The sequence below is a fragment of the Pelophylax lessonae genome (genome assembly GCF_965119305.1).
Source record: "Pelophylax lessonae genome assembly, chromosome: 2".
Classification (NCBI taxonomy): Eukaryota; Metazoa; Chordata; class Amphibia; order Anura; family Ranidae; genus Pelophylax; species Pelophylax lessonae.
Genome location: NC_138769.1, coordinates 317,889,474 through 317,916,031, shown reverse-complemented (window position 1 = coordinate 317,916,031; position 26,558 = coordinate 317,889,474). Strand labels below are relative to the sequence as shown.

The 26,558-nt window shown below is 44.9% G+C and overlaps 1 protein-coding gene across 1 annotated transcript; it reads right to left on the bottom strand.

Moving 5' to 3' along the window:
* Nucleotides 1-17,499: 17,499 nt before the first annotated feature.
* LOC309545482 (cofilin-1-like) lies at nt 17,500-18,636 on the bottom strand. The gene has a single exon (XM_082244692.1). It carries the CDS (start codon nt 18,509-18,511, stop codon nt 18,017-18,019), a length of 495 nt encoding a protein of 164 aa, XP_082100818.1. The 5' UTR covers nt 18,512-18,636; the 3' UTR covers nt 17,500-18,016.
* Nucleotides 18,637-26,558: the final 7,922 nt, after the last annotated feature.

The following is a 26,558-nucleotide window of genomic DNA, read 5'->3' as shown; positions in this document are numbered from 1 at the left end:
TGTTTTTTTAAAGACTGACAAACTTCTATAACTGCTACTGCTGGTTGTATCGCAGACCCTGCAACAGCAAAGGAGGCTTTTAGCAAAGATTCCAACTTCTTATCAGCTGGATCTTTAAAAACCTGGGCATTATACACAGGACAAGTTAAACTTTTGTTAGCTAAAGAAATGGCAGCATCCACAGTAGGTACTGTATACTCCATTTTCTCGTAATTTTTTCCTCCATAGGATACAACAGTGAAAACCTTTTGGGAGGAACAAAAATCCCAATCAGCATACATTACCTGCTCTAAGAGCAGATGTAAGAGAAAAACCTAAGGACTATGAGGAGGGCGCAATGAGCCTAGCGAGGAAAAAGAGACTTCTTACAGGGAGGTAATTTGCATCCAAACCGGACCATTTCAGTAAGAGACTGAATCAACAATCTCTAAGATTGAGAGGTCAATTACGACTCCACAGATCCTGACTCCCAGAAGTGGAAACACAAACTTGACCTTCTACGGGGTCATTAACAGCTACTTTTTTCCACATTCTCTGCCCAATCCTTAACTAAATAAGGGGGTGGCTCAGGTGAGGGAAATCTATCACGTTTCCTCCCTCCTTGTGATGCTGCGATCATGCCAGCAATCTTACCCTCAAGGCTGGCTAATGCCGATGTCAAATTGTCCTTAGTGACATAGGTTGCGACAGACTAGTGACTATCATGGCTACTATGCCAGACAACCGTAATGGTTCATATTGGCTAGTCGCCTCTGGCCTATCAGGGGAGGAAAACACAGAGGAAGTACGACTAGGATCTTCAAGTCCTGACGGTGGCACCACAGTGCCCCTTCCTGCTGTGCCCCCCTACTCTTCTTTCCAGTGGACATTGCTCTGAGGCAAGACAAACTTGAGGTACTAACTTTAGTGTACTCAAGGTTTGTGCCAAGCTACACAGCTTATCACACACAGCACTGAATATCCCAAAGATACAGAATTGTTTGTGCCTGTAAACATGCACCCAGCTTGACTCACGCAACCCAGCTGCTGCTGCTCTGTGTCCCTCCAGCCTTCTGACAGAGGCTTGAGCATTGGAAACACTTCCTTAAAAACCGTGTCATTTGCGGTAGTACTGCTCATGCACTGCGTGCTCTGTGGAGTCTATGTGCACGCCACTTGCTTCTTGACACATCCCTCCTGCTCCAAGCGTAGGTTTGTGCTTAAATGGCGAATCTTCATGCACTGACAATCCTTTGCCACAGACACGCCACTGACGGTGTTGTTTGATCCGAGGCTTCTGAGGAGACAAATGTCCGGGCGCTTTCGTGCCAAGGTGAAAAACGACATGCCAAACAACATGGGGTGAGAGCAGCATAAGCACACAAGCGTGCTTTGTCACAGCTGATACCTTTCAGTCGATCAGCATAGGGTAAAACAATATGTTTAAACAAACAAGGTATGCTTTAACACAGCTGATACACCTACTGTTTTGCACAGGGAGAGCAAAGAAAATGTTTAAACAAACAAGGTGTGCTTTAACATAGCTAATATACCTATTATCTCTTGTAGAGACCCACATGGCACTTGGTAACTGTTATCTTTAGGTGAGTTTTTGTCACTTGCCTACCTTCAAGGACTTGAGGGGCCACTCGCTTGGATCTGTAGAGCACCCTGCCAGAGTGCCTTTGGGATTGATTTTACCAAGAGTCCGGATCCCAGGGTCCAGTCCCCAAAAAGGACAACGTTGCAGGCAAAACCTTGTATATGCTTTCCTGAGGCTCAGGTACCATCCTTTTAGTGTTTGACTTTTTTTGGATGGATCTGATTACTAACCATCTAGATTTAGATATCTTTGATCGGGGTTTGTAGCATAATCTTCTTTCTTCTTCTTTGAAAAAAAACTAAAAATGTGGAGAGCTTCTCCACAGTGACCATTGCCTTTAAGACACTGGCGAAAAAACTGAGGTACTTCCTGTGTAGGAGGGGTTATATAGTGGGACTGCCTGTCTGATTGGTTGCCAGTGTCCATTCACCTGAAGGAGGCCTATAACCCATATACTGTAGTAATAAATATGGCTCTGTGTCGGATGTACGATAAAGAAAGTATGATTTACCTTGTGTAAGAATATTTTGAACATAATGTGTTATATAAAATTTTGAAACAATGGTCTAGTTGAACCTAGCTGAGTTATCATACTTTAATCACCTAAACTCAGGACAGTTGGCCTGGTATAAACTTACTTTGATCTGACCAAATTCAGCCTAAGGTAGAAACCAATGACCATAAAACCAAAGTGATTTACTGTGGCCAAATGCAAATATCAAATAAACTGCCTCAGAAGCCAAATAGGAAATGAAAGAGCCAGAAAACTAACAATATACCTTACCGTGCAAAAGTTTTAGGCAGGTATGAAAAAGTGCTGAAATCTAAGAATGGTTTCAGAAATAGAAGTGTTAATAGTTTATTTTTTCAATTCGCAAAATGGAATGTAAATGGGCAGAAGAGAAATTCAAATCAAATCAATTTTTGGTGTGACCAACCATTGCCTTCAAAACAGCATAAATTCTTCTAGGTACACTTGCACGCAGTTTTTGAAGGAACTCGGCAGGTAGATTGTTGCAAACATCTTGGAGAACCAACAACAGATCTTCTGTGGATGTAGGCTGTCTCAAATTCTTCAAAACTAAGCAAGAGTTGGGACTTTAAGGGCAGGCAAGACACCAGGTTAGGTGTCTTGCCTGCCCTTAAAGTCCCAACTCCTACATGGGATTGCTTGGTTTTGATTACAGACTGGGATGTTAGCAGACAGACACCAGACTCTCTAATGGTGGAACATTGATTGTATATTTGGGTTCATGTCCTGCTGCAGAATAAAATTGGGGCCAATCACAATGCCTCCCTGATGGTATGGAATGATGGATAAGTATCTGCCTACATTTCTCAGGATTGAGGAAACCATTAATCCTAACCAAATCTCAAACTTAATTTGCAGAAATGCAGCCCCAAACTTGCAAAGAACCTCCACCATGCTTCACTTTTGCTGCAGAGACTTATTATTGTACCGCTTTCCAGCCCTTTGGTGAACAAACTTCCTCCTGCTACAGCCAAATATTTAAAATTTTGACTCAGTCCAGAGCACCTGCTGCCATTTTTCTGCACCCCAGTTCCTATGTTTTCATGCATAATTGATTCACTAAGCCTTGTTTCCACATTGGAGGTATGGTTTTGTTGCCAAAATTTTTCTATGAAGAATATTTCTTGCCAGACTTCTCTGGACAGTAGATGGGTGCAACTGGACCCCAATGGTTTAATCCAGTTATGTGCTGTCCTCCAGCTCTGTGCTGATGGCACTGCTGGACATCTTCTGATGTCAAAGGGAAGTAAGCATGATGTGTCTTTCATCTGCTGCATTAAATTTCATCAGCCGGCCAGTGCATCTACAGTCCTTAAAGCGGAGTTTCACCCTAAAATTATACTTAGCTCCATCTTCTTGCTCCAGGTCAACTGAAAAACAAATGGATAATCACAATTTTTTTTTTAATTACCTTGTTTAGAAGAAAATATACTTACCTTACTTCCTCTTCCTCCCCTCGGCGGCCACGGCGATTCGTCACTTCCTGGCTTGCAATGATTCCTGGGAGCTGAACGTCATCGCTCCCAGGAATCAATGCGCCTGACGTCAGTTCCGGTGCAGGCGCCGTCATACCTTTCTAAACAGCTTCTGGGCATGCCCAGAAGCTGTGCAGGGATGACGCTGCGGCACTGGAAGTGACGGCGGGGCCGGTGCAGTGCATCGTGGGACCGAAGAAGATGGAAGAGGACACAGAAGAGGATCGCGCTGGCTTCAAGCAGCCCACACCTGAGATGGCAGCGCTGGAAAATACATTTTCAAGGTAAGTATTTCTTCTAAAAGGTAAGTGCAACCTGGGACAGATCAGAGGCTAGCCATTGTGGAATGCACTAGCCCTGACTGTCCCGGGGGTATTTTTATTAAAAAAAACTTTCCCAGGGTGGAACTCCGCTTTAACATTGTCCATTTCTTTGTGCTTATTCAAAAGAGCCTGAACAGCACATCTCGAAACTCCAGTTTGCTTTGAAATCTTTGCCTTGGTGAGACCTGGCTGATGCAGTGTAACTACCTTGTGTCTTGTCACATCACATTTTGATTTGCTTTGGATTTTTCTTCTGTTTGTTAATTTTGCATTTTGTAAATTGATACAAATAAACAATCAAAATATATAATTTTGAAAGCATTCTTAATTTACAGCATTTCTTTACACCTGCCTAAAACTTTTGCACAAAACTGTTTATCAATTCTCAGCCCTTAGGAAGGTGAATCCTTACCATAAGGAGTATTATTGGCATGTACCTGGTTGAGGCCTGAGTTGATGAGATGGCTTCCATTTAATCTCTTGTCCAATTCCCCTGGACAATGCCCCTGGACAAGAGCAAAGCAAGAAGATGAGTGATATAGGTGCCTGCGGTCGGTACACTAATGATCTAAAGACTGTCCTGACACTGCTGCAGTAATGGAGAGGTTCATATCAGATTTGTACAGAATGCTGATTTACATATCAAGCACAGGAACACACAGAAGTAGGAAGCAGAGGCAGTGGCGGAGCTAGAGGGCTAGCTGAGGTGGCAATTGACACCCCAGACAAAGTTCTTGCCACCCCTGTTGCCACCCTGCTCATGGGCATCTGCAATTCCAAATTCCACACACAATATCTGTTTGCTTTTTGTGCAGCGCTGATCGCAAACTTGGTCTGTCCGCTGGCTCTGGCTCCCTCCTCTCCCCCTACTGTCCAGCAGATACGGAGTTCTCTGCTCTGCCCAAGGCAGGACACTGCTTTCTCCTCCCGTCCCCTGATTGCATTCTGTGGGCGGAAGAGAGGAGGACAGCCACGGAGAGCACCTCCTTCTGTGTACAGAGCACTGCAGAGTGAGGGCAGAGCGTCCTGCAGGTTGTTTCCATAGGGCAGAGAAATCCAGCATTTTTCATTGGAATGAAAAAAAAAAAGTTGTGTGTGCATCCCTGTTCCCCCGCCCCCTCCCCACATGCCAGCCTCCTGCTAACCTCTACAGTCAGCCATGTGTGTCCTTCGGAGGGACAGAGCTGCAGAGAACCGACTGGCAGCATCCCTAGAAGTGACTAGCAGCATGGAGGACCCAAGCTGAGCCACTGCCCTCTATTACTGTACTAAAAGGTGGGAGGAAACAGCTTCAGAGTCCTACAGATGATAAGTGGATGATTGTAGCAGAGGAGAGCTTGCTTCATATCTGATAGCATGGATTTTAGAAAGGGGGGGGGGGGGTTTACAGGGTGTCTCAGTTATGTGTTACATAGAGATAGGGAAAAAATACACTAGCTTGTTGAGCTTCTTCAGCGCAACAAAATATGCTCTTTTATTGCTAATTCAAGTTAACAATAACCAAGTTATAGGAAACCTAATGTGAAACAGGGAGGCTGTCATTGCTGTTTTTTTCTGAAAATGCTAGTTGCTTGGTTGGGATGCTGACCGCATTGTTCCGATTGGAACAGTGGAGGTATACAGATTGGGACATGTGAATTTTAGCAGACTTTCCTGACATTCATGTTTGAGGTCAGAATATTATAAAGATAGTAAGTCAGCATAATACCAACTAACCATTATCAGGGAGAGGTTGGCAGTAAAGGGCTTATAGTTCACTAATCAGACCCAGCCCCCCTTTTCCCAAACACACAAATTCACAGAACTCTGCTAAGGGCTAGGGGTGTCATAAGTAAAGTGTAATATGCCTTATTATAGGTAACTTAGGAGGCACACCTGTTTTAGGCTGGGTTCACACTATTGCGTTGACAGACATTGCATGTGATTCACACTGCATTGCTGTGCAGATCACATGCGATGTCTGTGCAATACAAATTTTGCCATACAGTTTGTGTGACTGAATTCATATCCCATTTAGACCAAAACAGTGCAGGACCCTTTTTTTGGTCCACACTGGAATCTGATCGCATGTTCATACCTATGCGATCCAATTCCTACACAATTTCAAAGTTCACACTGTGGTCTTTTTCTCACCGGGAGTGTCATTAACTGTACATTGACATCCGCAGCGGTTCGCAGATGTCAGATTGAACCGCCAACGATTTAGGTGCAATGCGAAAACCCACACAGGAATCGCAGGATTTCCCGCATAACACCAGTGTGAACCCAGCCTGAACCTCTAAGGCCCCTTTCAAACTTGTGTGACTTGTCCTGCGATTTGGGATTGCAAAATTGCATGACAAGTCGTTCTCCATTATTTCCAATGAGTACCGTTCATATCTGTGCGACTTGAAGTCCCACCAACTTCAAAGTTGTTCCTGCACCACTTTGGCCCAATTTTAATGTGTTTTGAGGTCCAAAGACATAGACATAGCTTCAAGCCCAGTCAAAATTACATCAAAATCGCAATAAAATCCTTAAGTTGCACAAGTGTGAAAGAGGCCTAAAAGTCTTCACCCCTGTGCTGTAAGCACACAAATTGCACATGGTTTTCAGGTGGCCAATTAGGTCATATTCTGCAGGTAATACTGCCCACCAAACACTACAGGGGATTATCTATGCTATACTATGATACAAACCATCTCACCCTGGCATGTGTATACCTCCCATATACAAAACAATTTATCAAGATTTTTCCGTGTATCCAATATTTACTATAATCTGTACCCAGAACTAGCTACACGGTGTAATGCATATCAGGTCTGACCTGCGTACTACTCTCTAAGAATAAGAATGTGTGGTGTGTAGACATGCATAAGAGGAAGCCTGTCAGACCTGCTATGCCTTAGAATGTATACCTCCATATAGCTGCTTTTGCAACTTAGGGGGTCATTGGGGGATATGGTAGGGTCAAATCATTGCAGCACATGCTGTATCCAGCACATACATTTCAGCGCTGCATATGCTTCTCTGGGGGGGGGGGGGTTGCGCTCTTGGGCATTTTCGCCCTGGGCACTAGTTGACCTTTTCCCACCACTGGTCACTGTCACTCAACTCCAGCTACCCTATATATACATATATACTGCTCACCCAGCTCCATCCTGCCAAAACCCCATAATTCATGCCTACCAAACTCCATCCTTATTGCCTGCCTTCTCGACTACATTCACTAGGAATGCCTGCCTACTAAACTCCACCCTGCCGCCACTTCATACTGCCTCCAACCAAACTCCATCTTACCCTGACCCTACCTACTGCCTACCTACCCAGCTCTCTACTGCCAGCCTAAATCCATCCTGCACCATACCTGTACTGCCTGCCTATCCAACTGCCCTATATAGACTCTCACCCATCTCCATAGTGCCCCCACTCTATACTGCCTGCCAACTCAACTCTATCCTGCCTCCACCCCATACTTCATCCACCCAGAATGACTGCCTCCTTACGCAAGTCCATCCTAACCTGACCCTGTACTGCCTACCTACCCAGGTCTATACTAGAACCCTAAATCCATCCGCCTACACCCTGTACTGCCTGCCTAACCACCTACCCTATATAGACTACCTACCTATGTCCATCCTGCCTCCACCTCATTCTGCCTGCCAATCCAATTCTATATAGACTTCCCACCCACATACCCTGTTCACTGATCTTCTTTCTGTCTCTGCACAACATTGCCACCCATTTTCACCCTGTCCACTTCCCTTATATAGCCTGAACCCAACTATATTCTGCCTCCGCATAACCTTTCCATTTCTGCCCACCTCCCATTTATAGAATATCCATCCACCTCCATCCTGCCCCTACAAACCCTGTCTTCCTGACTTCATCTTGCCTTCCTTCCCCTATATACTGTAGTGTGCCATCCACCTCCATCCTGCTTCTACATAACCTGACCATCCATCTTCACCATTCTCATCTCCTTTATATAGACTGCCCACACACATTCAGGCTGACCAACTATCTTTATCCTGCCACGTTGTATATTGACCCCCCAAAATAATACCTTGCCACCCCTTTGCCACCCCTGTTTTAAAAGTCTAGCTCCGCCACTGAGCAGAGGTACCAATTCCACAAGCAAAAGTAAAATCAAAATCCAGACAAAAGGTAGCGATAAGCAGAGGTACAATGACAGCAAGCAGAAGGAAAAGCCAGGACAGAAGTCAAAGTCAGCAGCGGGAGATACACGTACAATAGAGACAGGAGGCAAACTAGGTCAAACACAGGATAGTAAAAGCACAAGTCAGATCACAGGAGTAGTGATGAGCCGAACACCTCCCTGTTCGGTTCACACCAGAACACCGCGAACAGGGGAAAAGTTTGTTCTAACAAACAAACTCCATTGAAGTCTACGGGACTCGCACATCAAAAATAAAACGGCACCATTGACGGGTGTCCCAAATTCTCCGAGCTGACCCGTCCCTGTTGATGTCTACTGCATCCGCCACCCCCAGTGGTGATCGTGTGAACTGGCTGCAGCGCCGCCAGGCCCTCTCCTATATCCACACTCTACCCTCGTTGACTGATGTTAGGGGAGACCCTTCGGAGTTGGACTTTATCCTGCTCCAGGATGTTCCCCCCACGCACACGGTGTCTCTCTTATATTCCTTGTTATTGCGTGCCCTCCGCCCTGACCTACCGACATATACTGCTATTTGGGACAGTGACCTGGGCCGAACCCTTTCATCTACCGACTGGCACAAATGCTTTGCGATGACCCACTCTCTGTCTCCTGCTACCCAAGTTCAGGAGAAGGGGTTCAAACTCTTGAGCAGATGGTACAGGTGCCCTTCCTCGATCGCTTAGATTGACCCACTCTAGTCGGACCAATGTTGGCGGTGCAAGTCCTCTAGGGGAACGCTTATTCACATCTGGTGGGAATGTCCCCAGATCCATAAATTGTGGACTGAAATTATAGCTCTGTATTGCAGGCTCCAGGCCACCAATGTTCCTGCGACACCGGAACTGGCCCTGTTGTCTCTGTTACCCGGCTCCTTCCGGTCGATCAAGAAAGACGTTTTGAGGTTTTTCTTGGCGGCTGTTCGGACGGTGATACCCAGACACTGGAAGACCAAGCGTGTACCCTCTAAACTTGAGTGGGCTCTGGAACTGGACCGGCTTAGAGACATGGAAAACCTGTTGGCGCGGGAGGGGGACAGGGAGGACCGATTCTCTGCTGCTTGGAGGTCCTGGGACATGTTTCGGTGTTCGGACGCCTTTCAGTCCTGGCTCGAGACGTCTGTGCTACCTGGTGCTGGGGGGCAGTAGTGGGACGTGGGCGGCCCCTCCTGATTTCCTCTACCTTCTTTTCCCCCTTGGCATACCTCCTTACATTCTCCTGTTTTATCCCATCCTTTTACCTTTATTCCCCTCTCTGGCTATACCATTGACACCATAAGGCAATCTTCTTTTGCTTATTTGTTGTTTTTAGGCGTTTCTCATTGGAAAGCCGGGATATTTATCAATGCCTACCACACTTCCCATAATCTCCTCAAGTGACGCCAGCCATGAGAGTGTTATACTGGGGTTGGCCTTTCCTTGAATTTTCTACTATTTATGTTACCACCTGACATCCCAAGTTGCTGTTTTCTTGACCTTGTGCTGCTTCCAGGATCTGATGGACCTGGCAGTTTAGGTTCCTTATTTGCACTTATTGATATTGACTGTTGTATGCACTTATTCACAGTTTACCGTATGTCATACCTGCACAATTTATTTCACTGTATGTTTCATACCCCCATGCTTCTCCCCTAATTCTGTAAAACCCTTCTCTTTCAATAAAATAAGATTGAACTAAAAATAAAACTGCCTCATTTTGAAGGCTTAGATGCAAATTATTGCCCAAAAAAAGTGTATGGAGGTCCAGGTACTGACCTGGGGAACATGCAGCAATGCAATTTTTTTTTAAAAAACGATTGTTTTTAAAGGAGCAGTAGTTACATGATTTTAATGAGGCTTAAAGGGAATCTATAAAAACGAAAAATTCCTTCAAATATCGTGCTTGGGGGGTCCCCTTAATGTGCCTGTAAAGTAGCACATCTCTACGATGTATGTAGCCTGCTGCAGCAATACTAACATTTCTAAAGGAAAAAATGTCATATACAAATATACATACAAATTTCAAATTGCATGTACTTGTCATACAGGTGCAGAAAAATTGAGCCTTGGTTGCTGGTGATGCCTGAACACCGTAACCCCTCGCAGTTACTCTTGCTGGGCGAAGGAATGGGCCCTGCTGCTAAAAATTCCATACCAATTTTGAAATTGCATGTACTTGTCATACAGGTGCCGAAAATTTGGGCCTTGGTTGTTGGCAGTGCCTGAACACCGCAACCCCTCGCAGTTACTCTTGCTGGGCGCAGGAACGGGCCCTGCTGCTAAAAATTCCATACCAATTTTGAAATCGCATGTACTTGTCATACAGGTGCAGAAAAATTGGGCCTTGGTTGTTGGCGGTGCCTGAACACCGCAACCCCTCGTAGTTACTCTTGCTGGGCGCAGGAACGGGCCCTGCTGCTAAAAATTCCATACCAATTTGAAATTGGCAAAGATCAAGTGTTGAATGTGTTCTTATCAGTGATCTAGTGGGGGCACTGTGCTGTCATCTGACCTGGCCAAGGTTGGGTGTCGGCTATGCAAACCTGCTGGAGGGATGAAGACCTGAAAGGTTAGTATCGGCAGGAACTGAAACTGAAATTGGGCCTTTGGAATTGGTGGTGGCTGAACACCGTAACACCTCACAGTTACTCTTGCTGGGTGCAGGAACGGGACCTGCTGGTAAGAATTCCATACAAATTTGAAATCGCATGTACTTGTTATACAGGTGACAAAAATGGGGTCTTTGCTGTTGTTGGTGCCTGAACACCGTAACCCCGCACAGTTACTCTTGCTGGGCGCAGGAAGGGGACCTGCTGGTAGGAATTTTATACAAATTTGAAATCACATGTACTTGTCATACATGTGCCAAAAATTGGGGCTTTGCTGTTGTAGGTGCCTGAACACAGTAACCCTTCACAGTTACTCTTGCTGGGCGCAGGAATGGGACCTGCTGGTAAGAATTCCATACAATTTTGAAATCACGTGCACTTGTCATACATGTGCCAAAAATTGGGCATTTGGTGTTGTAGGTGCCTGAACACCGTAACCCCTCACAGTCACTCTTGCTGGGTGCAGGAACGGGACCTGCTGGTAAGAATTTCATACAAATTTGAAATTGCATGTACTTGTCATACAGGTGCCGAAAAATTGGGCCTTTGCTGTTGGTGGTGCCTGAACACCGCAACCCCTCGCAGTTACTCTTGCTGGGCGCAGGAACGGGCCCTGCTGCTAAAAATTCCATACCAATTTTGAAATCGCATGTACTTGTCATACAGGTGCAGAAAAATTGGGCCTTGGTTGTTGGCGGTGCCTGAACACCGCAACCCCTCGTAGTTACTCTTGCTGGGCGCAGGAACGGGCCCTGCTGCTAAAAATTCCATACCAATTTGAAATTGGCAAAGATCAAGTGTTGAATGTGTTCTTATCAGTGATCTAGTGGGGGCACTGTGCTGTCATCTGACCTGACCAAGGTTGGGTGTCGGCTATGCAAACCTGCTGGAGGGATGGAGACCTGAAAGGTTAGTATCGGCAGGAACTGAAACTGAAATTGGGCCTTTGGAATTGGTGGTGGCTGAACACCGTAACACCTCACAGTTACTCTTGCTGGGTGCAGGAACGGGACCTGCTGGTAAGAATTCCATACAAATTTGAAATCGCATGTACTTGTTATACAGGTGACAAAAATGGGGTCTTTGCTGTTGTTGGTGCCTGAACACCGTAACCCCGCACAGTTACTCTTGCTGGGCGCAGGAAGGGGACCTGCTGGTAGGAATTTTATACAAATTTGAAATCACATGTACTTGTCATACATGTGCCAAAAATTGGGGCTTTGCTGTTGTAGGTGCCTGAACACAGTAACCCTTCACAGTTACTCTTGCTGGGCGCAGGAATGGGACCTGCTGGTAAGAATTCCATACAATTTTGAAATCACGTGCACTTGTCATACATGTGCCAAAAATTGGGCATTTGGTGTTGTAGGTGCCTGAACACCGTAACCCCTCACAGTCACTCTTGCTGGGTGCAGGAACGGGACCTGCTGGTAAGAATTTCATACAAATTTGAAATTGCATGTACTTGTCATACAGGTGCCGAAAAATTGGGCCTTTGCTGTTGGTGGTGCCTGGACACCATAACCCCTGTCATTCTTGCTGGGCGCAGGGCACAGGGACAGGGCCTGCTGTTAAAAATTACATCCGAAATTTAAATTGTATGCACCTGTCATACAAGTGCAGAAAAATTAGGCTTTGGGGGTTAGTGGGGACCTAAACCAAAAACATTGTTGGAAGCTAGCAGAATCAAGGTTGAGGAATAGGATAGGCAGCATATGCAGTCTTAAAGGAATGGCAGACCCCTAGCAAATTCAATCAGTTACATTAGCATCAGGGGCTTAATAGTTGCTATTAATCCAGGACTGATTCATTTTGATTAAAGTCAGCTGGTCAACAGAGTCTGTGGACAGACGCACTCTTTTGTCCATCACAAGACCTCCAGCAGCACTGAACGTCCGTTCGGAAAGCATGCTGGAAGCAGGACAGGCCAGTAGCTCCATTGCATATTGAGCAAATTCTGGCCAATGGTCCTTCCTCAAGACCCAGTAACCCAGTGAATGCTCACTTGGAAAGGTCTCCAAATTTGCTCTTGCCCCTAGATAATCATGCACCATATGATGGGGACGCTGCCGATGGTTCCTTAAACCTAACAGCCCTGGGTGCTGCTGAGGACTAAAGAACTGTTTGAAGGCATCAGTCAGCTGGCCGCCTTCTCTACTGCTCCTCCTTTGGCTGAACGATGCCTCAGAAACACATCCAGAGATTGTTAACCTCCCAGTGTCTGAAAAGGTGTTACACAAATTTTTTTTCAAGGCCTCCTCAAGATGTTTCATCCTCTGCCTCCTGTGCAAAGGCAGGATGAGCTCTGCAACTTTACCCTTGTACCGTGGATTAAGAAGGGTTGCCAACCAGTAATGATCCCTCTCCTTGATAGCACAAATTCTCGGGTCCTTTTACAGGCTTTGCAGAATCAGGGAGCCCATGCAACGTAAGTTGGAGGAGGCATGAGCTTCTTTGGGTCACTAAGGATGACATTGTCGGAGCAACCTCTCCCCAACCACGTACAACTCCTGGGGTTTCTGGGGAATCAAAACCATCCCTTAATGGCCTGATATCTAATCAATTGCACTATATATAGAGATCACTATAGGGTATACGGAACTGACCGATAGATACTCAATGGCCTGATATCTAATCAATTGCCCTATATATAAATAGAGATCAATATAGGGTATACGGAACTGACCGATAGATATTCAATGGCCTGATATTTAATCAATTGCCCTATATATAGGTAGAGATCACTATAGGGTATATGGAACTGACCAACAGATACTCAATGGCCTGATATCTAATCAATTGACCATTCAAGGGTATTCCCTTTATCGCAGAGATAGAGAGGGTAAAAAAGGGGGAGGGGTATGTCTGTATATTAAGAACAGCATACAGGTAAATATGAGGGATGATATTAATAATGGAGCTATGGATGAGGCAGAATCCCTATGGGTAGAGCTTCAAAGGGATGGCACGGCGGGGAAGTTAATATTGGGCGTATGCTATAGACCCTCCAACCAGAGGGAGGAGGGTGAGGCGGCCCTCCTTTTACAGATAGGATTGGCAGCAAGGATGGGAAATGTCATTATAATGGGGGACTTTAATTATCCAGATATAGACTGGGCAGAAGGAACCGCGCACTCAGCCAAGGCTAGGCAGTTCCTAAATGTTTTGCAGGACAATTTTATGGGTCAGATGGTGAATGCACCGACAAGAAACAATGCGGTACTTGACCTACTGATTACCAACGATACAGACCTGATCACGGATATAGAAATACGGGACAACTTAGGAAACAGTGACCATAAGTCAATAAGTTTCAGTATTAATTACAGTAATAGGAAGCTGAGGGGTAATATAAGGACACTGAATTTCAAAAGAGCCAATTTCCCAAAGCTGCGCTCGCTGCTAGAAAATATCAATTGGGATAGAACCCTGGAAACAAAGAACACGGAGGAAAAATGGGAGTGCTTCAAGAGCATACTAAACAGGGGGATTGGCCAGTGCATTCCAAAGGGAAATAAATTTAAAAGAGCAAAAATAAACCCTGGATGGCTAAACTCCAACATAAAAATGTATATTAGTGCTAAAGAAAAGGCCTTCAAAAAATACAAGACTGAGGGGTCATTGGCAGCATTTAAGCATTACAAAGAGTGTAATAAGAAATGTAAAGACGAAATCAGGGCGGCTAAAATAGAACACGAGAGACATATAGCGGAGGAGAGTAAAAAGAACCCTAAGAAGTTCTTTAAGTATATAAACAGTAAGAAAGCGAGGCCAGAACACATTGGCCCCGTAAAAGATGATAAGGGAAATATGGCCACTGAGGACAGAGAAAAGGCGGAAGTGTTAAATAATTTCTTCTCTTCAGTCTTCACAAAAGAATCGGGGGGCTACACGAACCCAGCTTGTAAGGCCAATAATACACCTCAGAAAGTGCCGCCATGGTTAACAGAAGATAGACTTAGAGCTAAACTAGAGAAACTTAACATAAATAAATCCCCGGGACCGGATGGCTTGCACCCGAGGGTTCTTAATGAGCTCAGCCAGGTGATTGCCAGACCATTATTCTTGATCTTTAAGGATAGTTTACAGACGGGTATGGTGCCAGCTGATTGGAAAAAAGCCAACGTGGTACCAATATTTAAGAAGGGGCCGAGATATATCCCGGGTAACTATAGGCCGGTCAGCCTAACATCAGTAGTCTGCAAAATTTTGGAGGGGATGTTAAGGGACCACATACAAGACTTTAGTAATGAAACTGGTATTATAAGTAGTAATCAGCATGGATTCATGAAAAAATCGTTCTTGCCAAACCAATCTATTAACCTTCTACGATGAAGTGAGCAGCCACCTAGATAAAGGTAAGCCTGTGGATGTGGTGTATCTGGACTTTGCAAAGGCCTTTGACACCGTTCCCCACAAACGATTACTGTACAAACTAAGGAAGGTAGGTATGGACCATAAGGTGAGTACCTGGATAGAGAACTGGCTCCAGGGGAGAATACAGAGGGTGGTGATTAATGGGGAGTACTCGGATTGGGCGGGTGTGGAAAGTGGGGTCCCCCAGGGTTCTGTCCTGAGACCAATCCTGTTTAATTTATTCATAAATGATCTAGAGGAGGGGATATCTAGTACAATCTCAGTATTTGCAGATGATACTAAATTAGGCATGCCAATATCTTCTATGCAGGATGTGGAAACCTTGCAAGCAGACCTGAACAAAATAACGGGGTGGGCAACTACATGGCAGATGAGGTTTAATGTTGAAAAATGTAAAGTAATGCACCTGGGGGCCAGAAACCAGAAAGCAAGCTACTCACTAGGGGGGGAACCTCTGGGTGAGTCTAGGATGGAAAAGGACTTGGGGGTACTGGTAGACAACAAGCTTGGCAGTGGCATGCAATGCCAAGCCGCCGCAAGCAAAGCCAACAGAATACTGGGATGTATAAAAAAGGGGATTCACTCCAGAAATAAAGAGATTATTCTCCCACTCTACAAGACTCTGGTCCGGCCACATCTGGAGTATGCTGTCCAGTTCTGGGCACCGGTCCTCAGGAAGGATGTGCTGGAACTGGAGAAAGTCCAGAGAAGGGCAACAAAAATAATTAGGGGAATGGAGGACATCAGCTATGAGGAAAGACTACAAGCACTGAACCTTTTCTCTCTGGAGAAAAGACGATTGAGGGGGGATATGATATCAATGCACAAATACTATACTGGTGACCCGAGCATAAGGAACAAACTATTCAGAGAAAGGAGGTACAATAAGACACGTGGCCACTCACTAAAACTAGAGGAAAGGCGGTTTAACCTTAAAGTGCGTAAGGGGTTCTTCACTGTAAGAGCAGTAAGGATGTGGAATTCTCTTCCACAAGCAGTCGTATCAGCAGGGAGCATCGATAGTTTCAAAAAACTAGTAGATGGACACCTTAAAGACCACAACATACAGGGGTATACAATGTACGATTAAAAGCAAACACACACACGCATTCATAGGTTGAACTGGATGGACTGATGTCTTTTTTCAACCTTACTAACTATGTAACTATGTAACTATGTAACTATGTAACTATGTAATTGTCCTATATGTAGATAGAGATCAATATAGGGTAAACTGAACTGACCGATAGATAATGAATGGCCTGATAGCTAGTCAATTGTCCTATATGTAGATAGAGATCAATACAGGGTACACTGAACTGACCGATAGATAATGAATAGCCTGATATCGAATCAATTGTCCTATAAGTAGATAGAGATCAATATAGGCTACACTGAGCTGACCGATAGATAATGAATGGCCTGATATCTTTTCAATTGTCCTATATATAGGTATAGATCAATATAGGGTATACTGAACTGACCGATAGATAATGTATGGCCTGATATATAATCAGTTGTCCCATATATAGATAGAGATCAATATATGGTATATAGTCTATGGTATATACTGCATTACTGAATATATTTCACTATCTGATGTCTTAACTTGTAAAAAGCACAAAACTTTCTCCCTGCCTAACTCACTGCTAGCAATATCTCTAATTAGACTACACTGCACTGTCTGATAAACTGCAAAATACTCTCCTCTCCCTGCCTCAAACATGATCCTGTCCCTCTCTAATTAGACTACACTGCACTGCAGTGGCGGCTGGTGCTCAAAATTTGGGGGGGCGCAAACAGAAAAATGTAATAGGCATTGCTTTGCGGCAGAAAACGCTATAAAAAATTGCGTGACTTTGAGGTCACAAAAGTGTGAAAGGGGCCTTCAGTATTTAATGTATAGCGTGCCCCCTTTCAATGCACAGAGACCAGCGTGCCCCCTTTCAATGCACAGAGACCAGCGTGCCCCCTTTCAATGCAGTGACCAGCGTGCCCCCTTCCAATGCAGAGATGCCAGCGTGCCCTGTTTCAATGCAGAGATGCCAGCGTGCCCCCTTTCAATGCAGAGATGCCATCATGCCCCCTTTCTTTTTTTTTTTTTTTTTTTTTTTACTTTTGTTATTTTATTAATGCTTATCTGCCAATATGACTTCCATATTAGTAGCGCAAAACAAAAGGAAGTTGAGACTGCAATGAACATGTAACTTTGATGGTAAGGACTGTAGAGGTGAAAAGGCTTCAGCCACCTGAATTTCTACAACCCCCCCACAAGACCCCAAAAACAGGGTCAGATAGGGTCACAGCATCATTGAGGAAAATTGGCAAAAATACTAATTGAGGCCATCCATTTTATAAATGAAATATGGAATGCTGGGTCAGAGGCAAACAGCTGTGCTAGGTTTTAAAAGTTAATAAAAAAAAGGTTGTCTTAAGTTACATTATTCAGCAAAAAATACAAATTTACCCTGCAAATGCCAGATTGAAGGAATGTTGAAAAAACAAGTGGAATATTTAGGTGCACTCAATTTACACGACAGCACAATGAAGCCATCTCTACATAAAAGGTAAAATATAATGATCAGCCACAAAGTGCTAGGGTCAGCAGTTTGATCCCAAATATTTTTTGGTCATCTAGGTCAAAGCCAAATTGTCTTGTAAATACAGGAATGTGGAATAAACGCCAGGCTGCATTTGGCAAAATAGCTCGACAAGCACAGAACAAAAAAAGGGACAGAAAATTGTGGCTAGAAAGAAAGCTACCTCTGTAAATCAAACTTAAATAACTTCCAAAATCAATATACTGTGGATTCATGTACGCAGGTGAATGGCTTCTAGGAGAAGGCTGTCTGTAGAATGAATGTTTCTCCTCTTCAAGAAGGCTTTCAGGGACTGGGAACAGGAGACACTGTCGGGGAATATGGTTACATGGAAGTCCCTTTATGAAGTGGCACAGACACTAGGAGGAGGCAATGAGGTCTTCACAAGGGGAATCCTTCCACAGAGATTACACTGACGTTGCTACCTCCAAGTCTCTCAGCAAGGCAACCACAATCCTTTATTTCAGCAAGGCAGTTTACCTGATATTCATGTTTGATGCCTGTAAATTTCTTCTTGATTGCATCTTTAGAACTGGCATATATCATTTTGCTTTTCAATGGAGCACAATCAGGAGCCCAGAATATAAAGATTAGCTCCTCTTTCTTGCTCTCCTTGGTTTCATAGCAGCAGTCATAGAGGGTATATCGACAGTCATCTGGTGGTAGCATTTCCACAAAGCGCTTGTAAGGGTCACCAGTCTCGCAAACATCTCCAACCAAGATCTCCTTGCCTTCTTCTGGCAAGGTTTTCTTGTCAGCACTTAAGCAAAATAGGACTGCCTTAATGCACTTATTTTTATCTTCTAAAGATTTCTGCAGCTTCATAGCATTGAAAATTGTAATGACTAAGTCAGATAGCGTCACGCCTGAGGCCATCTTTCACTCGGGGTAGAGGTGGCTGGATGAATATCAGAGAGTACAGGAGATGAGAGGAAAAGACAGCCGGGGTCACGGATGCTTCCACTGAGAAAGGCTGTGCAGCTGCCTGACAGACGCACACCAAAATGCATGCCCCCTTTCAATGCTGAGATGCCATCATGCCCCCTTTCAATGCAGAGATGCCAGCATGCCCCCTTTCAATGCAGAGATGCCATCATGCCCCCTTTCAATGCAGAGATGCCATCATGCCCCCTTTCAATGCAGAGATGCCAGCATGCCCCCTTTCAACGCAGAAATGCCAGCATGCCCCCTTTCAATGCAGAGATGCCATCATGCCCCCTTTCAATGCAGAGATGCCAGCATGCCCCCTTTCAATGCAGAGATGCCATCATGCCCCCTTTCAACGCAGAAATGCCAGCATGCCCCCTTTCAATGCAGAGATGCCACCATGCCCCCTTTCAATGCAGAGATGCCAGCATGCCCCCTTTCAATGCAGAGATGCCAGCATGCCCCCTTTCAATACAGGGATGCCAGCATGCCCCCTTTCAATTCAGAGTGACCAGCGTAAGCGTGTCCCCCCCCCCCCGCGCGAGACCAGTGCACTTACCTCACATCTGTGTCTGTCTCCTGCCTCGCCCTGCTCTTCTTACCGACATGGGTGATGACAATGGCCAGCCTCTGGGTGAGCTCTTGGTGTCTAGCGGCAGCTCGCGGCTTCTTCGGTTCCCCGGCGTGGCAGCTTCTGTTCAGTCCTCCTGGCTCCTGTCTCCTCCCCAGCCAATGGCATGGGGTTTGCCTTTCGGCCAATCAGGAAGCGCGTATCGGACGCCAACAGCGGTTTCCTCGCTGATGGTAGCAGATGTAGTGGCCTTCATGCCTGCGAGCGGTACCAGCAAATATAGCCGACGCGGGAACATGGTGCCAATAAGCGTCGGGCCCCCGCCCCAAACCGCCCCGCAATTAAAAGTGCGATGGGAGGAGGTGGGGCCAAAGGCTCATTGCGGCTCCCTGGACATGACGACCAGCAGACAGCACAATCCGGAATGTGTGCAATAGAAAAAAATGTAACAAGGAAATTACATTATAACCACATATAACATAGTCATCCCACATGAGATAACATATGGGGGATGAAGATACAGATCACGAAAAATGGGCACAGGTGTCTTCCACCTAAATTTGTATAAATACAGAGGGGTGATCTGAATCTAACATCAAAGTGTTGTGCCTCCATCCCAAAATGCATAGAAAAAACAGAAGCCACTGAAGTGGCCAAAATATCCCGGGGGGACTTTATATGAGGCACCACACTTATGTATGTACTTATTTGTATTTTTACTTTGCCTTTACAAACATAAGTGTGGTGCCTTATATAAAGTCGCTATTTTATATAAGGCACCACACTATTTTGGCTACTTCGGTGGCTTCTGTTTTTGGATTGGTTTTTGGATGCATTTTGGGATGGAGGCACACCACTTTGATGTTAGATTCAGATCACACCCCTCCGTATTTATAAAAACCGCAGAGGTGATCAAATACCACCAAAAGAACACTATTTTTGTGGGGAAAAAAAGGAAATAAATTTTATTTGGGTACAGTGTTGCACGACCACGCAATTGTCAGTTAAAATACTGCAATCCTGTATCGCTCAAAATGGCCTGGTCAGGAAGGGGGGGGGGTGTAAATATTCTGGGGGTGAAGTAGTTAAAGCGATAGTAAACAACACTGGTACACTTGTACCTACAGGTAAGCTTATAATAAAGTTTACCTGTACATACAAGGAATATCTCCTAAATAGTGTTGAGCGAGTGGTTCAGACAAAGCATAAGTTCAGCCTGAACATCGACCATTCAGCGAACACCCAAATTTGCAGGGTGGGATGTTTGCCCGCCGAGCACCCCACAATGCACTGCACGCTGCACAGTGCATCCTAAGCCTTAATAGAGCAAAGCTTTATTTAATCAGGGCACAGTGAATAGCTGGTTGTTAGGAAGTGGGTCGGGAACCCGGCCAAATCCTCCTTATCAACTGATGAGTCATCAGCTGTTACTGGGCTTCAGCAGATGTAGACGTACGTGTGGATAGCCCTCTCTGCTCAAACTGTCTTTTATCTTGCTAGCACTTTCTCTACCTTATACCGGGTGATACTGTCTACAGGATCCAACTACCCGAGCCTCAAGCTATTAGTAGCTGGCATCTTAGCAAGCTTTAGCCATGTCTAAGAGGGGCTTATCTAACCAATCGGCCGTGGACCATGCGGCCCAAGATGGCGGACCTCCTTCTCGGCAAGTGAAGGACACATACCATGAAGCAGCACAGAACTTCTTCTCCAAACCAGCTCCCAAGGCTCCGTTTCCACAGTCCTCCTCTTTCGGAGACTGCAGTGAACACTCAGAGGGGGATAATACAGAGCCCTTGGATACCTCAGCTATACCCCTGGAGGACTGGGACACAGTGAGTACACAGGCAGACAATTATGCCATGCACTCTGCACAGGCCCTGCAGTCTGAGGAAACAGAGCCAGAGCCCACGCAAAGGAAGTCACTTTCTGTGGTTACAGCCTGTAATACCTCCATTGTTTCCCTGGCAACTGATGTCAACGGGGTTAGAGCTGAAGTGTCCTTTATACGCCAGGACATGCAGAAACTTAGAGATCGCACTGCGGCCTTGGAAGACGGACTGAACACTTTAGAAGATGAATGGGCCCCTTTGCAACGCGAGGTCTCTTGTACTCCCACAACAGTAACCCAACACGCAGCAAAACTAGAGGATTTTGAAAACAGCTACAAAGAAATAATGTACATGCTATAGGAGTTCCTGGGAAAATTGAATAGAGAAACCCAGTGACTTTTATTGAACAATGATTGGTTAACACCTTTGGGAAGGATTCTTTCACCCCCATGTTTTCTGTAGAGCGAGCACATAGGGTCACAGCGTGCCCTCTGCCACCGGATGCTCCTCCCCATCCTTTTCTATTTAAAATGTTGAACTACAAGGACAGAGACATAATTCTTTCCAAAGCCAGAACAATGGGCCCCACTATGGTAATTGATAACTCCAAAATCTCTTTATTTCCCGACTTTTCGGCAGATGTTCAGAAGAGAAGGGCCCAGTTTACTGACATCAAGAAAAGGATGAGGGGCTTGGACCTTCAATATGCTATGTTTTACCCGGCCAGGCTGTGTGTAGTAGCAAAAGACGAGGTCCATTTCTTTGAGAAACCATCCCTGGCCCAGCAATGGCTAGATCGGGAGGAGAACACCCTGCGGGATTATGCTGCGAACCGACGACTGCCTACTTGAACCCGGTTAATTATGCTATCCCTCCTCGGAGGAGGAGAGGTTTTCTTTCAAGTTTGTGCCCTAGGCTCCTTGGCTGAAGTGGAGTCAAGACAGAGCCTAGTGACCCGCTATGGAATTCCTTACTGATTTACACTTAATACTGCTGAGACTCTATGTTTGGAAATGGCTAGCTAGGATGTTAGCCCCCAAAAATGCTCCAAATGGATGTGGCCTTGTGCCTTTTTTGTTGACTTGGTCTGTTTAGCTCCCTATGTGTATACACATATATATATATATATATATATACTGTATATCTATCTATCTATCTATCTATCTATCTATCTATCTATCTATCTATCTATCTATCTATCTATCTATCTATCTATCTATCTATCTATCTATCTATCTATCTATATATATATATATATATATATATATACAGTATATAAAAAAAAGTACAGTAAAACTGCAGGAAAGGGCACTGTGGGGCAAGCTAATGTCAATTTATTTTATTTTGTAAAGTAATCCAATAGGGTTACAATATATCAGTGTGTTTGTGAGTTTTACTTTTCAAATTTGCCGCCGGTTCCACCCCCCCTGCAAGCGTCACGTCGCAGGAGACGGAAGCCACGGCTCACAGCATCGGGCGGAAGATCCGGCCGCCGTATGCTGCAGTGACACATCGCGGGATCCTGAGGACAAGGTAAGTACCCTCTATTAGGATCCAGCGATGCTCCCTGGCGGTATCCCGAGTGTGGCTCGGGGGTTACCGCTAATGGCACTAAAATTCCACCCCGACCCACATTCAGGAATACCGCTAAGGAGGTTAAGCTACAGCTCTATCCCACACTATGGGGTCAAATGGCCCTTTTACTGGGGCCTGTTTATGGTTAATCCTACTGTCTCATTTTCCTTGTGATTTCTTTGGCTAATGATTATATTATTTTCTCATGGAATGTGAGGGGTCTGGGCTCTCGGGTGAAACGCCTGGCTGTTCAGCGCTGTGCAAAACTTTATAAATCATCTGTGATATGTCTCCAGGAGACACATTTCTCCCCCGGGGAAATTTCCCCATTTTCGTAGAGACGGTACAGCCTTCAGTTCTACTGTAGCTACTCCTCATATGCTAGAGGAGTCAGCATCTCATCATCAGATTCCTCAGGGTATTCAATTTTCATGTAAACACCACGTTGTTGATTCTCTGGGTCGCTATATATTCATGCGATGTGTGCTGGAGGGCTTGCAGTGTATTTTAATTAATCTGTACGTTCCTCCTCCATATTCTACAATAGTTCTTGCAACTGATGGCTTATTTTTTGGCCTGTTGGCGACTTTAACAATGTGCTAGATGTTTCTCTGGACAGGTTCTCGCCTGCTGCCTTGTCGGGATCACCTCGGGATTCCTCATCATTTGCGGGACTCTTGACTTAGATGGGACTGAGTGATGCATGAAGAATTTAACCACTTTAAGACCTGAGGATTTGTCTGCTCAATGACCAGGCCCTATTTTGCGATTCGGCACTGCGTGACTTTAGCAAACAATTGCGCGGTCGTGCGACAATGTACCCAAACGAAATTGCCGTCCTTTTTTTCCACAAATGGATCTTTCTTTTGGTGGTATGTGATCACCTGTGCGATTTTTATTTTTTGCGCTATAAACAAAAAAAGAGCGACAATTTTGAAAAAATAACAATATTTTTCACATTCTTTTATATGAAATTCTCAAATAAAAAAAAAGTAAAAATCCAAATTTTTTAACATTTTAGGCCAATTTGTTTTCTACTACATATTTTTGGTAAAAAAAATCGCAATAAGCGTATTGTGATTGGTTTGTGAAAAAGTTATTGCGTTTACTAACTACGGGAAAGATTTATGTAATTTTTATTGTTTTTTTTTTTTTACTAGTAATGGCGGCGATCTGCGATTTTTTGCGGGACTGCGACATTGCAGCGGACATATCAGACCCCTAACTGACATTTTTGACACTTTTGGGGGTACTAGTGACATTACTACAGTAATCAGTGCTAAAAATATGCACTGTTACTGTAAAAATGACACTGGCAGGGAAGGGGTTAACAGTATGGGTGATCAAGGGGTTAAATGTGTCCCTAGGGGGCGTGATTCTAACTGTCAGGGGCGTGGCTTGTGAAGTAATCACAGAGACATGCGATCCTATATAGCGCAAGATCACATAGCCTCTGTGATCACTTCAGGGAGAATGACAGACGGCTGTGTTTAACTCAGCCGTCTGTCCTTCTCTCTCAGCTGCGGGGAAATTGCGAGTGGCCGGTGGTCATCGGAGCCACCGGTCACACGCACTGGCTCCCCGGGTGATGAGCAGGGACGGGAGTGCGCCGCCGGGGGCACGAGCTCACCCCCTAGAGTGTCCTGAGCGAGCGACGTAGTACTATGTTGGTTTGCCCAGGAAGGGCTGCCTGCCGCAGTAAATCTGCGGCGGGCAGTCGTTAAGTGGTTAAAAACCTAAGGGGATGAAAATTTCCATGTTACTCTGCAACACATTATGGATGAGGAGATGCTCCGAGTGATATATTCGACTGATTATGAGCCGAGAACCATATCTGATCATTCCCCTCTGTGGATTAAACTAGTTGTCAGGGGGGTGTCAAAAGGAATGTACTGGAAAATTAATCCTTTCTGGTTTGAACTATTCCCTAACCCAGATTCGGTAGTTGAAGCGATGACTCACTTTTTTACTGAAAATGAGGATACCATTTCCTCAGGCATATTGTGGGACACACTAAAAGCCTTTCTCAGAGGACACTTTATTTATGTTATCTCCATTATTAAAACAGGAACTAAGGAATGGGAGTCTACCGTGTTACGAGAGGCTGCTAGAGCGGAATCCAACTATATTGCACAAGCAAATGATACTACTAAACAGGCATTTTTAAAAGCGCAAAGTGTGGGGTAGTATTAAAACATATTTAGGAATCGCAGGATTTCTTAAAGAAATTCCCCTATGGCACAATCCATTCTATAAAGAGCTCTTCACACTTGAAGGATTTCAGCCCTGGAAAGCTTCTGAAATAAAATATTTTTCTCAGATTTACAGTCAGAATGTCCTAGGATTTTGCGGAGCTACCGGAGGAATTAAATTTGCCTAGAACTAAATTCTATCAGTACCTCCAGCTGTGAGATACTTTGCAGACCCAAGCTCGGTCTACCTCTTTGGAGCTGTCAACAGGCTTCTCAACTGACAGCTGAATGAAAAAAAACATTGCCGGCAATAAAAAAAATGTGAAAAATAAGAACAGTGTGGGGTCCCCCCCAGGACAAAGGGACTGGTATGGATTGTAAGGGGAGCCCCACCTCAAAATTTATAAAAAAAAAAAAACGGTCCTCCTCAAAAGTCATACCAGACCCTTATATGAACATGCAGCCTGGCAGGTCAGGAAAAGGGGGGGGGGCTCTTGCTCACCTGAACCATACCAGGCCACATGCCCTCAGCATAGGGGGGTTGCTTTGTGCCGGGGAAACTCTGTCCCCCCCACCCCAAAGAATCTTGTCCCCATATTGATGGGTACAAAGTCCTCTTCCCCACAACCCTGGGCTGTAGACCTACCCATTCACCAAAAAAGTGTCAAAAAGAATAAAAAACACATACACAGTTTTTGACAATTCCTTTATTAAAAATAAAAAAGAATGTCCTCCAATGTAGGTCCATCATCAATTACGATGCCCACTGCACTGCTAGACCCGTAAAAAAAAAAAAAAAAAAAAAAGAAGATTCGCCCGTTTGACAATTCTTAAATAGGTAAAGGGCAGGGCCAACTCACGACATCACCATGTGACATCACCGAACCAGCATGCACTGATCGGTGACATCACACAGGTGAGGTGCCACCAGTTGACATCGCCAGGTTGCCTTACCTATTTAAGCACTGTCAAATGGCAGAGCAGGCATTAGACGGTTAGCCTTCATCACAGGCAGAGCTTTTTTTTTTTGGGTCCAATGGTGGCGGCGGGCGTCGTGTTTGGCAATGGAATCTACATCGGGGGACATTGTTTTTTTATTTTTAATAAAGGAATTGTCAAAAACTGTGTGCGTTTTTATATTTCTTTTTGACACTTTTTTGGTGGATGGGTAGGGCTATGTACCCCATAATAATTCACATGGGGGGACTGGGATCTTGGGGCCCCCTTGTTAAAGGGGGCTTCCAGATTCCGATAAGCTCCCTGACCGCAGAGCCCTCCCACGCCAAAGCACCCTCCCCATGTTGAGGGCATGTGGCCTGGTATGGTATGGTTGGGGGGGGGGCTCTCGCTCGCCCCCCCCCCCATTTCTGACCTGCCGTGCTGTAGGGGCGGATAAGGGTCTGGTATGGATTTTGGTGGGGACCCCCACGCCGTTTTTTTTTTAAACATTTTTGTACTGCCAGCAATGGTAATGTATTGCCAGCAAGTAAAATGTATTTTTTCTTTATAAATGTCACTTTTGCTGCAACAGGTTCTGTACATGGTACAGATGCGCCACTTAACAGGCAGATTAAGGAGACCCCCCCCCCCAGGTACTGTATTTAAAGGAATTTTTCATTTTTATTGTTTCACTTTAGGCATCAATAGAATCACTGCTCCTTTAAAACAATCTTTTTTAAACTTTTTTTTTTTTTTGCATTGATACATGTCCCCAGGGCAGTACTTGCCCCCCATACACCCTCAGGTGATACACAGAGATGAAACAAATTGTTCTGCATAAGCTGTACCTTTTTAACTGCAGTCTTTTCTTCTCTAAAGCTGTTCAA